A 14411-nucleotide genomic window follows, 5' to 3' on the forward strand; every position below is an offset into this window, starting at 1 on the left:
GACAAGTTGATTTATTTTAATAATTTCTAGTGGGTGAGTCTAGGGCCACAGAGCACAGACTCAGAATAGAGGAATGTCCATTTAGAACAGAGATGAGGAAGAATGTCTTTATCCTGAGGTTAGTGAAACTGTGGGATTCATTGCACAAATGACTGTGGAGGCCAAGTCATTGAGTATATTTAAAGTGGAGATTGATAAATTTGATTAGTCAGGGCTTCAAAGATTACAGGGAGAAAGCAGGAGAATGGGATTGAGAGAGATAATAAATCAGCCATGATGGAATGGTAGAGCAGACCCAATGGGCCAAATGGCCCAATTCTACTCCTTTGCCTTATTGTCTTACGGTCAAATAAGACATTTTGAAGGAAATAATGAACATTTTCTCTTATTTTTTCTGAAAGTGAGGCAACTGAGTTACAAGATAGCACTCAATAAATTAAAGTTCTGTAAAAATCTGAATAAGGGGGTGATTGGCAACAGCATAAATGCTAGCTTAAAACACACAAAATGCCAGAGGAACTCAGCATGAAAGACAGCATCAAAGAAAATGAATAAGCAGTCAATGTTTCAGTCTGAAATCCTTCATCAGGGCTGGGAAGGAAGGGGGAAGACACTAGAATAAAAAGATGGATGAGAAGGGAAGGAGGATAACTTAAAGGTGAAAGGTGGGTGGGGAACTGAGATGAAGATGATAGGTGGAAAAGGTAAAGGGCTGGAGAAGAAGGAATCTGATAGGAGAGGAAAATGAGCCATGGGAGGAAGGGAAGGAGGAGGGGCACCGGGGGCAATGATTGGCAGGTAAAGAGAAAATCTAAGAAGGTGCAAGAGTATGGAAATGAAGAAGAGGGAAGCAGTCCTGATGAAGGATTTCAGCCTGAAATGTTGACTGTTTATTCATTTCCATAGATGCTGCTTGACCTGCTGAGTCCTTTCAACATCTTGTGCATATTAATCTAAATTTACAGCATTTGCAGAATCTCTTGTGTTTAAAAACAGCAGCTTGCTTGTTTTCTCCTTTGTGGTATTTACAAAAGGTTCTTGGAGAAATTGGCTTCAGTTATGATAGAAACAAACAGTTACGTGTTGGACATTACCCTGTTTGGGCCATTAGATGTGGTGTACAGAGAAGGTGGTACCTTGCAGTAGGTGCGGATGGAGAGACTGGTGAGCTGTGAGGACTGCAGTCATCTCATCGTGATCGGAGGGATGAATATATTCATAAATACTGTTCCCGGTTAGCTCCACCTGGTAAAGAAAAGCACATTCAGAGCTGGCTACATACAATCTTTGTGACTCGACCACATTATTTAATTATTTATATAATAAAAGCTTTGTAGCTGAATCATTAGAATTACCCATGCCACTTAACTGCCACCAGGCTAACCTATCTTAACAGGAGTCTGAAGATACATATTCAATGTTTTAAGAACAGTTTCTTCCCTCTGCCATTGGATTTCTCAGCTGACCATAAACCAATGAACATTACCTCACTATTGCTCTCTGTTTTGCACTATGTTTTAAAAATATTTCTTATGATAACAGAGTAATTTTTATGTACAACATTGTACTGCTGCTACGAAACAACAACTAAATTCATAGACACGTAAACATAGCTGGGGTGTCCAAGACTTTTGCACAGTACTGTAGAAGTTATATGTGTTGCACTGTAAGCTGCTGCAAAAAAAAATCAAATTTCATGTCTTATAGTACTGTGCAAAAATCTTAGACATATAAACATAGCTAGAATGACTAAGACTTTTGCACAGTACTGTAGATTATGTCCATCCCATTACAAAATAACACTTAATATTTCAGAGCTAATATAAATCTAAGTACAGTGTTCATTTCTGTTTCTCAACCATATTTCCATTTTAACCAATATACAGTACTGAGCAAAAATTTAGGCACCTTAGATATATATATGTGCCTAAAACCATTGTACAGTACTGTATGTCAGTGATAATAAACCTGATTCTGATTCTGAACTGTAACCTACTTATCATGGTATTCAGTAAAATCTGGCAGAGGAAAATTGAAATCCCTGATAAACCACAGTCTGAATCAATCAAAGCTACAAAGGAACATCCATGATACAGTTGTAAAATATTTAGAAATCCCAGTCAATCATTGGGTGGTACAGTTAGTAGAGCCACTGCTTTGCAATTTCAGAGACCTGGGTTCAATTCTGACCTCAGGCGCTGTCAGTGTGGAGTTTGCATGTTCTCCACATGGAAGGATTAAGGGTTTCCTCTCAGTACTCTGACTTTCTCTCTTATGCAAAAGGCATGTGGGTTGGTGGGTTAATTGTCATTGTAAATTGTCCCTGGTGTCAGAATCTGAGAGAAGCTGAGAATATTTTTTTTTAAAAACAGTATTATTGTAGGGTCAGTGTAAATAGTTGGTTGACAGTCAGCATGAAGGTCCTCTTTCTGTGGTGTATCTCCAATTCTAAGTAGATGCTCCTTTTCTGTGAGACTGTTAAATTCTATCTATTTTGTAATCTGGAGGACCACCATAAATATATGAGCCTCTGAACTTTCTTGAAATTCCTCTGGGATTTTTGAGCAAAATATCTAAACCAGCAATCCAAGGCAATACTGAAGGATTAGTTTACTTTCTGGCATACTCTCTTTTGGGTGAAAATTAAGACTTTAATGAGGGTAAAAAAAAAGTATCACTGACACTATGTTTGAAAAAGAATCAATGAGTCATCTTTGGTGTTTTGTCAATACTTAGTTTTCAGTTCATGTTTCTAAGATGGAGTATTGGTCATCAACTGATTGCTATTTGGGTGACCTGGCTTAGACATAAGACATAACATAAGATATAGGAGCAGGAGTAGGCCATCTGGCCCATCAAGCCTGCCCCGTCGTTCAATAAGATCATGGCTGATCTGACTATGGACTCAACTCCATCCACCTGCCTTTTTCCCATAACCCCTAACTCCCCCACCATGCAGAAATCTCTCCAACCTTGTCTTAAATATATTTACTGATGTAGCCTCTGCTGCCTCATTGGGCAGAAAATTCCACAGATTCACCACTCCCTGGGAAAAGCAGTTCCTCCTCATCCCCATCCTAAATCTACTCCCCTGAATCTTGAGACTATCTCCCCTAGTTCTAGTCTCACCTACCAATGAAAGCAACTTCCCTGCCTCTATCTTATCTATCCCTTTCATAATTTTATGTTTCTATAAGAACTCCTCTCATACTTCACTAAATTTCTGCTATGGTTCCTATATTACAACAGTGTACACAGATCAGAGAAGCATTTTGGGAGCTTCTGAAAGGATTATTAAAATGTATTAAAATTACATACAGTATTGTGCAAACGTCATAGGCACATAAATATACCTCTGCCTGAGACTTTCGCACAGTACTGTGTACACACACACACACACACACACAAATATACATACACAAGCAGATATATATACACTGTATATAGATATAGATTGACAGATAGTTAGAGAGAGAGAGATACAGTTAATTAGGTATGTACAATTTGTTTTGTATTAAAATTGGCTTTGAGAGGAAGATAAGAGTTACAAATTCTTTCAAGTAGCAATGCATTACCATATTTGACATTTGACTGTGGTTTAACAGGTGGCCAAGGAACAGCTTGGCACAATACAACAAATTACTTGCAGCAGAGAGCTGGGCCCTTGGCTACAGATTCTCGACATTGCTTAGAAATGGCACATTCAGGATCTTTGCTCAGTTTTTGAGAGGTCATTTCAATTTAAAACATATGAATCAGTCCAGATTGTTGATATCATGAGCAATTTTTTGATTAAGTCTAAACATATTCTTGAAACATAATTTGTCTCTTAACTTTTTTCTGCAGATTTCAGAGGTGAAAGCTTAAATAACTTGTTATCTTTATTTAATATTTTAGAAATCTGATTACAAGAAGCCAGCATATTAGTTGTGAAGTAAAGTGCACAATGCCTTGTTTCTGATTATTGTGCATAAATTTCTGTCACTTATTGAATAAACACTCTCCATCTGAGGCATGGGGTTCTTTGTAAGTGCATTTTGGGAATTATGTTTGTGAATCCCAGTTTGAATCACAGGAACACTTCTGCCTTGGAAAAGGTGCCTACCCAACAGATAGTGAGGATTACAATAATGTCTGTCATTTACTCTATCACCCACGTTTGATGCTTCTTTTTTTTTTGTTGTTCAGCCTTAGTGCTTCTTTAGGAAATGAGCTCTGACAACTTGTCCAAGTTTCTTCATAGAATGGCAGAGGGGTAGGTGTTTGGCCTCTTGCTACTAAATTAAATTATGAGTGATGTGTATCTTCATCTCCATCATTTGGTTATATTCCAATATATGTACATATAAGAGATTCTGCAGTTGCTGGCGATCCAGAGCAACATACTCAAAAGGCTGGATGTACTCAACATGTCAGGCAGCATCTATGGAGAGGAATGAAGATTCAACATTTCAGGCCAAGACTCTTCATCAGGACTGGAAAGGAAAGGGGAACAAGCCATTGTGACGGGAAGGTGGCAGATGATAGGGATGACCTGGTGAGGGGAAAGGTAGATGTTTATGGGGGGGGGGAGGGTAAAAATGAGATGCTCGGAGGTGATAGGTGGAAGAGGTAAAGGGTTGAAGAAGACGGAATCTGATAGGAGGAGATAGTGGCTCTGGGGAGCAAATGAAGGAGGATGGGCACGAAAGGGAGGTGATGGGCAGGTGAGATGAAGAGAAGGAATAAGAGGGGAGCCAGATTTTGGAATGGAAGAAGAGAGAAGGGGGAAGAAAGAGAAATTACCAGGTTAGAGAAATCAATGTGAACTTGAATCTGAAGTTCAAGTTCAAGTTTATTGCAACCTGACTGTACATTATACACAACCAAAGGAAACAACCTTCCTCTGGTCCACAGTGCACCCACAAAACATATATCACACACACACAGCACATAAAACAAAAGATTGCCACAAATAAGTTAATAAAAAAAATAATTCAAAGGTCGTGTTGTGCATGGCACAGAATAAAGAGTAAACAGTAAACATGGCAGTAACCAGCTTGCCGTTTTAGTGACAAGACCTCGGTGGTGGCAGGGTATCTGTTAGCCTCATGGTCTGGAGGAAGAAGCTGTTACACATCCAGCCAGTCCTAGTCCTGATACTTCTGTACGCCCTTCCTGACGGCAGTGGGTCAAACAGATTGTGGGATGAATTGTAAGGATCTTCAACCATGCATCGGGACCTTTCTCTACAATGTTGCTGGTAAACGTCAGATAGAGGGGTGAGGGAGACCCTGGTGATCCTCTCGGCAGTTTTTTTATACCTTCTGTCAGGTGTTGCGGTCCGATACCTTGCAGCTTCGGTGCACACAATGATGCAGCCAGACAGGGCCAAGGATCCAGTGAATAAAGTCAACATTTCTCCACAGCCCAATTCCAAGGGCCCCGGTAACATCCATCTTAAATGTTTTTTGCTCTCACTTGGTTCCCTGGGCAGTTTTTCCGATAACAGGGTGACCAAAATAGACACAATATTACAAATGCGGCCCCACCAGCATCTTACGACATTGCAAATATTAACCAAATAGTGAAAATAAGGAAATCGGAATTAAAGTGCGATATTTAAACACACCGTGAAACTTGGCAACAAGATGTAAATGGTATTTTAAGAAAAGGCGCATTGCTTTGCACCAGAGGGAAAGGATACTTGAGTGAAAACTTTGCAAGTGTAACCATCTGGCCGGAGACGGTGAGATTTCTTCCAGACGGGCTGAGAAAGGGTTCGGTTTGGATCTAAACCGCAGATCGCATTAGCATGTGAAAAGTAAAAAGACACTTTGATCCTTCATTTCAAAACCTGAGGGTCAAAATAAAGATTGGACAGGTCGCAGCTTAACACCTAGTGTACAAATTATTTTGTTCAATGGGTCAACCGATCAGATTAGGTATCTTTCAAAAAACCCATTAAAAATGAAGCGACGAAAACTAGAGTAAAAAATACTTGAAAATGAACTGCAGTATGCAACTGTGGGATTCGGCTAATCTCTCGAGTTTCCCCGTTTGTAAAATATCGGGTGAGGTTCAGAATGTAAACGGCAGCAGAAATTAGTGCTGAGGGATTAGTACATCTGGCGAGAAGCTGCGCATTCTTGAGCTAATTCCGCATCAACGCGTCGTCAATGTCGGAGAAATTTGGGAAACTACGGGTCATATTTCGCACCATTAAAATTTAAGAAAATTGGCCTTGCGTATTTTGTGGCCCAAATTTCAAATTTCCAACAGTTACAATCAGAATCAGGTTTAATATCACTGATATATGTCGTGGAAGTTGCTGTTTTGCGGCAGTACACGAAGAACCTATAATTTACAAAGTTTTACAACACACACACACACACACACACACACACACACACACACACACACACACACACACACCCATACACACACACACCCATACACACAGCACACACACACACACACACACACAACACACACAACACACACACACACAACACACACCATACACACACACACACACGCACACACACACACACACACGCACGCACACACACACACAGACACACACGCACACATCACACACACACACACGCACGCACACACACACACACACACATCACACACACACACACACACACACACACACACGCACACATCACACACACACACACACACACACATCACACACACACACACACACACACATCACACACACACACATCACACACACACACACACACACACACATCACACACACACACACACACACACACACACACACACACACACACACACACGCACACACACACACACACATTCACACGCGCACACACACGCACAATGAAAGAAGTAGTGCAAACATTGGTCGGTCCAGATTCTTCACGGACCGGCGTTAGGATCAATAGTTACGATAAAATAAAAGAAAGTTGTACATTTTTTTCAGTAAGTATTCATTCCATTTTGCGAAAAAATGAAGGGCGCGAAATACCAATGCCAGGAAACGTGGAGGTACGACTTGAAAGCGGCTATTAAATTTCAGAAAGAAAGAGCATTATTTGAACTTAAGGAGCATTTTTTGATTAGTAAGGGTGTCAAAGCTTACCGAAAGAAGGCTGAAGAATGAAGGGAAAATAAATCAGCTATTGTGGAATGGCGGATCAGATTCGATGGGCCGAATCGCCCAATTCTATATGCCTTGAACAGGAAGCTTTGCTGAGCCTTGCACTTCCAATATTCACTCTCAGTTCCCAGAATGGGGATCCCATTAAAGGCCAGTCCTGATGAAGGCTCTCGGCTCGAAACGTTGACTGTTCATTTCGTTGCATAGATGCTGTCTGACTCGCTGAGTTCCTCCAGCATTTTGTTAGGTTTACTAAGCATCTCAATCAACTCCACAATCACTTATTTTGCTTTTTTTTGCGGCACCCGCTCAATTCTTTGCTGTAAAATTTACGTGCGGACTGTCCTTTGAGGCTATCTGTAGCGCTTTACACTCAGCAATCTGCCGGTTATATTGCATATTTTATTTATCTATTTTTCTACGAGGAGGTCGTCACCAAATAGATTAACTCTAGTGATAAACGCGAACGCCTCGAAATGCACGCCGCTCGGTTTCTTACCTGTGACAAGCCTAAGTGGACGGAGGCCGTTTCCGAAATGTACATGATCTTGCCATCGGACGCGACCACGAAAACGAAGCCATCGAGAGTCTGAAAGACATAGAATTTACTAGAAAAATGGCAGTCACTCTACACACTTAACATGGCACCTACAACATGTCCTACTGCAATCGCCATAAGTAATACGATGATGCTAGTCCAATGCAAAATATTCCAGAAATCAATTATTTACTTTCACTGGGGTATGTAGGTCGTTTTAAGTTATAGGTGATGTGGAAATATTTGGAAGACACGGTGAAAATGGTCTGCCCCTGTTCATTATACTCCCCACTCGTATCTCTGGCCTGCTGTACTGACTACAGATCTGCACCGTTTTATAATAGGTCAGGTTCGCTGACAAGTCCCGTTACCTGAAGCAAGTGGGATCCTAATTCTCTGGCCATGTTGTCCAAGGGACTTGCACGACTGGGTTGTCCCCAGGCATCTCCCAGACCTGTTTGAGAAATAATATCGCGTGTCAGCAACGGTTTAAGCGCGTTCGGTAGTAACAGTAGATAGTTACAGTCAACGGAACTTGTCCAAGTATGTATATGTCACCATATCCCCGCCTTGAGATTTATTTTTTGCAGGCATTTACAGGAAATAAAGAAATACAAAACAATTTATGGAAAACTATGCAAAAATAAAGACTGACGATCAATGTGCAATAGAAGACAAATTGTGCCAATTACAATACATAAAACACTAAAATAAATAAGAAATAATAATAAACAGAAACCTCATCTTTCAACGTGAGGATCGATTTATGACGAACTGTCAGTTCATAACCATCCAACTCTGCAGGGCAAAATTGCTCTAGGGATTTTTCTTTCACTTTTTTATGTTATCCGTATTATTTTTATATTAGTTTCGTTCACCGTATTTTGCAAGGAAATATTTTATTTTTCCATATACTCAGCATAGAGAACCCAAGCTGCTACTGAGACTGCAACGCCGATATGAAATCGACTGGCTTGGTTAAATACCATCTCAAGATTGGGTATTTTGTGTATCAATATGCTTCAGCAGCGTTTAATGCTCTATAGAATTTTGTTTCTGTACGCATATAGAGCAGTATGGGTAGCAGGGTGAGGATACGCCTCTGCTAAAGGAGGTATCCTGACTCTCCACTACCATGCAGGTCACCCTTGGACAATGTGTAGCACCTGCTTAGCCCTCCGATCACGGTCACGTGAAGCCATGGGGGCAGGTGGGGGATGGTCGCATGAGCAACGGGTACATATCACAAGTCCCGGCTACGAGACCACTGGCTCTGAAGAGAATTGATGATGGCTGGGGTCGCCGGTCTAGTATGGACACGGCTCAGAAGAAGACAATGGCAAACCACTTCTGAAGGGGAAAAAAATACGAAGAGCAATCATGGTCATGCAGATCAATATCTCCCACGTCATTAGACACGGCACATAATGATGATGAAAGAACAGTAACACCGTTCGACCGACGCTATTGGTGCCGATCTTTCAACCTGCTCCTGGACCAATCTCCCCCTTCCCTCCCACACAGCCTTACATTATTTTCTTTCGTCCATACAGGTTTAATTGATGATAATTTTAGCGCACATTTATCTATGGTTATGGACAGATGGAGTGTCCATATGATGTACATATGTGCATATGTTTCGCGGGGCTGGTAGCTGCGCAATGTGATATGTTGGCGTCCATGGAGTGCATCTGTGTTTCTAAGCTGCGTACTGTGAATTCCACCAAAGGAGATGTGATGATAAATCCAGCATTTTAAAAAAAAGTGAACAGGCGATTTTAAATAGCTGTGATGTGCCCCATGCTACTCTTCAGTTACAACCGAGTTCCTGTTCGTGGCTATTTTTGACGGAGGAGTGCAAGGGGACCTTGAGGCCAACCCTGGTTTGCTCTCACTCTGCAAAACTCTCGTCAAACAAGGATAACAAACTCTTGTAAGTTCAGTCTTTAGGTCGGGACTATCCCTCAATCCAGCAGTCCCGATGGTTCACACGTGGAACTGCGTGTCGATAAAAACACTGTGTTAAAAAAGGAGCACACACGCGTGCTTTTCACTCTCCTGCCGGTTATTATATCGCACTTGCTATTAATACTGTGAAGCTGCCAGCTGTAAATTTCACCCTTCACGGACTGGTAACCCTTGACGCCACAATCCCAACAGCATGGATTTGGCGCTGTAGAAAGCTGTTCTACTAAATAATGATTTTCTTGTTGAGTTTTGCGTGTGAAATAAGGCTATCAACTATCTGAGCAGAATTAGGCTATTCGGCCCATCGAGTCTAATCTCTAATCCACTATTCAATCATGGGCTGATTTATTAGCTCCCTCAATCCCATTCTCCTGCCTTCTCCTTCTAATATTTGACGCTCTTACTAATGAAGAACTTATCAACCTCCGATTTATATATATCCAATGACTTGGCCTCCAAAGCTGCCTATGGCATTGAATTCCACAGATTCACCACCCACTGGATAAATAAATGTCTCCTCTTCTCCGCTGTGAAGGGACGTCCTTGTATTCTGAAGCTGCGCCCTCTGGTCCAAGACTCCGCCACTATAGGAAACACCCTTTCCATATCCACTCTGTCCAGGTCTTTCAATATTCGATGGGTTTCAATGAGATCCCGCTCATTTTTCTAAACTCCAACGAGTTTATAATATTTGATACGTGCTGTATTACTTATTACTTTTGTGTGAAATGAGCATAAAATTGTTGTTGGACGCAGTTAAACAGGAATGGCCGTACGTAAAAGCCAGGCGCAAATAATATATTGTATTTGGACCCGTGTATTTACCTATGTAAATCTGGGGACTGAGAACCCCAGACACAAACATGTACTTTTTTCAACAAACTTGGCTGCGGCGCGAACCTCGGTATCGCAGCAACTCGCTAGGGATTTTACTCTCTCTTGAAAACCCATGACGTGGTTCCTTTCGCCAGAAGGTTGCGAATCTATGCAAATCATTGCTACAGATGGCAATGGGGCCCAAGTCATTGGGTATATAGATTGGTAGATTTTTGATTAGTAAGGGCGCCAGGGTTTCGGGGAGAAGGCAGAAGAATGGGATTGAGAAGGGATGGGCCGAATAGTCTAACTCTGCTCCCACGTCTACCAGCTGGATTCACGCCAACACCACCGTCAGCGCAAGTTTCCCCAGAAATCACTCGCAATCTCGTCCCGGCAATGTTGCCGCCGAGTCGAAACCTTGCAGCTCTATGATCACCTTCAAAAGGCGTTACCCGAAGGCGGCGGCATCCATCGTTAAGGACGCTCACCACCCAGAACATGCCCTCTTCTCATTACTACCGTCAGGGAGGAAGTACAAGAGCCTCAAGACACGCGCTATAGGAACAACTACATTCCCTGCGCCGTCAGATCACTACCTCACAATTTTGCACACTTTTTGTAATATTTATTTTTATATATATTCTTAATAGAGTTCAGTGATTTTTGTAAGTTACTCCAACAGTAGAGAAGCATGCACACAAGCTGAAACATTCAATCTACCCGCGCTTTGCCGGGGCGTCCTTCATGTTTGCAAGTGGTATGTGCATTGCGTTCCCGTATACATACATTACGCAGGAACTATGTGAATTGTGGGTTTATGAGTCATTGAAATGGAGTTTGCATCTTTTCCGATTGCTGTTTTAAATATCCAAGTAATCTAGGACTCCGCCATCAGATGAACGCCCTAGTATTGTTATTTCTTCCAGTCACTCTGCGGGGACGAATAATCTCGCTCTTTATGTAAAAGTTTTCCCAAAGCGGTTGATCAGATACCGACGTAATCAAGACCAGTCTCTCATTTTAGATTATTTAGGCCCATGTTGAATAAACCTGCAAAAGAGTCAGCGCCGCAACCGAGAACCAGGTGATAAAACCATTGGATTACACAGAGCCAATGAATAAACTGTCTCTCCTGATGAAGGGTTTCGGCCCGAAACGTCTTCACTACCTCCTCCCATAGATGCTGTCTGGCCTGCTGAGTTCTGCCAGCATTTTGTGTTTTTATAAATAAACTGTCCTTACGTTCGACAGAACGCTGAAAACTAGTGACGTAATTGGATTGTTGCAGACAGTTTACGGGGAATGATTTGTTGTTTACTTGCGTCTCATCATCGGCCAGGATGGCCGTAATCATTCCGTCGCTTCCCGCCCCTCTCCTGTACCTAATGTAAACCCTTTTTTCTTGTTTGCTATTTAATCTCCTGCCTTCCAATCCAGGACAGATCGCTTTATGTTTTCTCTCACTAGACCCCCTAACCCTCTCCAACCCCTACTTATACAAAACATGCACCACGTGTTGTGTTTCCATTTCCAATTCCGACAATGATTCAGCGATCCGAAACATTAATTAACCGGTTCTGGCACTTGAAGACGCTGTCTGGGCTGCCGAACATTCTCAATATTCACTGGTGTTAACTTCTGATTTCCCTCAACTGGAGTATTTTGCACGTCTGTCCAGATTAACTACTGTAAATTGCCTTCATGTAAAACATCTCTTTATAGATTATTGGGATTTCTCACGGAGTAATAATTGACGAGTAGGTTGGGATAACTAGTTTCTTTCTGAGCCATGACAATTTTATGGTATTTCATAAAATACCGCTGAGGCTGTCCTTCTCAATGAGAGTATGCACAAGTATATAGAATCAGCAGGAACTCCCAAGAACCAGCCTTCAGCACCAGATCCCTTAGCTGGGCGGGTTCTTCAACGACATGCCCAGTGATTAAGGCTTCTGACTTCATTGGCCTTTCACACAGTGTTCCAGTCCCCAAATACCTTAAAATAAAATCTCATCTCTCCTCCAATAATTATAAACTCTTTTCTAAAACGATGTCCCTTTGTTTTTTTTTACCAAGTAAGAGAGACGAAACACAACAACGGTATCCCCTGCCAACCTCTCCTGTTCCAAAAAAAAAACATCCACGCCCTCTTTAGTCTTTTGTCAAAGCGCACAATTATTAATCCTGGAAACATCCTCTGCATCATCCAAATGCAATTGTTTCGTTCTTGTTATGAGGTGACCTGCCGAGCTACTTTTAAAGAACTCTGCAAATACATTTAGAGGATTTTATTTTCCTCCACAACAGTGCATTGTGTTATCGAAAAGCAAACAAACAAACAATTAAAATGCTCGCAACCTGAAATTAAATCAGGAAATATAAATACTCAGCAGGCCAGGCTGTGTCCTTGGAGAATGGAAAACAATGATTACCGTTTCAGGTCGATGAATTCAGAGTATAAGCATAGATTTCACCAGATTGAATCCCATTTGCTTCCTTTCTTCCCAGTTGACCAGATTACTTTAGAAAGATAGAAAACCTACAGCACAATACAGGCCCGTCGGCCCACAAAGTTGTGCTGAACGTGTCCCTACCTTAGAAATTACTAGGCTTACCCATAGCCCCCTATTTTTCGAAGCTCCATGTATCTATCCAAAAGTCTCTTAAAAGACCCTATTGTATCCACCTCCGTCACCGTTGTCAGCAGCCCATTACACACACTCACCATTCTCTGAGTAAAAAACTTACCCTTGACATCTCCTCAGTACCTACTCCCCAGCACCTTAACCCTGTGTCCTCTTGTGCAGCCATTTCAGCCCTGGGAAAAAGCCTCTGGCTATCCACATGATCAATGCCTCTCATCATCTTACACACCTCTATAAGGTCATTTCTCATTCTCCGTCGCTCCAAGGAGAAAAGGCCGAGTTCACGCAGTCTGTTTTCATAGGTGCGCTCCCCAATCCAGGCAACATCCTTGTAAATCTCCTCTGCACCCTTTCTATGGCTTCCACGTCCTTCCTGTAGTGAGGCGACTAGAACTGAGCACAGTACTCCAAGGGGGGGGGGGGGGGGTCTGACCAGGGTCCTTTCCAGCACTTCAAAGTCTTTCTCCTCAGTTTCAAACATAGAGTATTAAAGCACAGTTCAGGCCTACTGGCCCACGAATCTGTGTCAACCATTTTACCTACTCTAAGATCAATCTAAACATTCCTTCCTACATAACCTTCCATATTTCCATCATCCATCACACAACTAATTTCGATTCATCTCAAAACCTTTGCTATCATATCATTATACTTAATTCTAAATTATTAACATACAGGTTATGTTATGACATAAAAGGACTCAGTACTGAACTCCGTAGAAGCTGCTAGTTAGAACAGTTCAGTACCTTAAATACAACTAACCTCCAGCATTTTGTGTGTTCATTACTCAGGATTCAAATAAGAGTTTGCACCTAAGAAAATAAAGTATACTGTTGAATGAAGATTAGGATTCTGTGCCTTTTGTGCCCTTAACCAGAAAGTGTGTCCCAACGAATTTGAGGGCAATTAAAGTTTCCCCACTATTACTACCCTATTGGTTTTGCAATTGTTAGAAATTTGCTCATCTTCTCAGTTGGTCTAGTTGGCTGTTTATAATAGTATCCTGGCAGAGAGCTTTAATTCAACCCAGAGGTATCTTGGGATTGACCAAATAACAAAGTTCTGGAAGAACTCAATGGGTTGAGCACAACCTTCCCTCTAATTTGTTTTACAGTTGCACAGTCCAGCCACTGCTCCGAGCAGGAAATTTTTGCACTGCCTGAAAACAGAGCAGCACTTGATTTTCTTTTTGTAATATGCACACTTTGAATATTTACAATGAAAATTGCAAAGGCAATTTTTGGTTTTATTTATTATTTGAATTATATAATGAAATGCAATCCAGCAAAGAAAATCTTCCATGTTTCATAAACTTTTAAACATA

General features: G+C 41.5%; 1 protein-coding gene across 6 annotated transcripts in view; it reads right to left on the minus strand.

Moving 5' to 3' along the window:
* sim2 (SIM bHLH transcription factor 2) overlaps positions 1–14411 on the minus strand; it is an 89173-nt gene that overhangs the window by 54836 nt on the left and 19926 nt on the right. For all 6 annotated transcript variants that reach the window (XM_059968849.1, XM_059968847.1, XM_059968845.1 and 3 more), the window contains exons 2-4: positions 8027–8109; positions 7617–7706; positions 1137–1245 (exon numbers count right to left, since the gene is read on the minus strand). In XM_059968849.1, coding sequence (XP_059824832.1) covers positions 1137–1245; positions 7617–7706; positions 8027–8059 — 232 coding nt within the window. In that variant the 5' untranslated portion in view covers positions 8060–8109. The remainder of the gene's footprint in view (positions 1–1136; positions 1246–7616; positions 7707–8026; positions 8110–14411) is intronic.

The sequence above is a fragment of the Hypanus sabinus genome, chromosome 4 (assembly GCF_030144855.1).
Source record: "Hypanus sabinus isolate sHypSab1 chromosome 4, sHypSab1.hap1, whole genome shotgun sequence".
Classification (NCBI taxonomy): domain Eukaryota; kingdom Metazoa; phylum Chordata; class Chondrichthyes; order Myliobatiformes; family Dasyatidae; genus Hypanus; species Hypanus sabinus.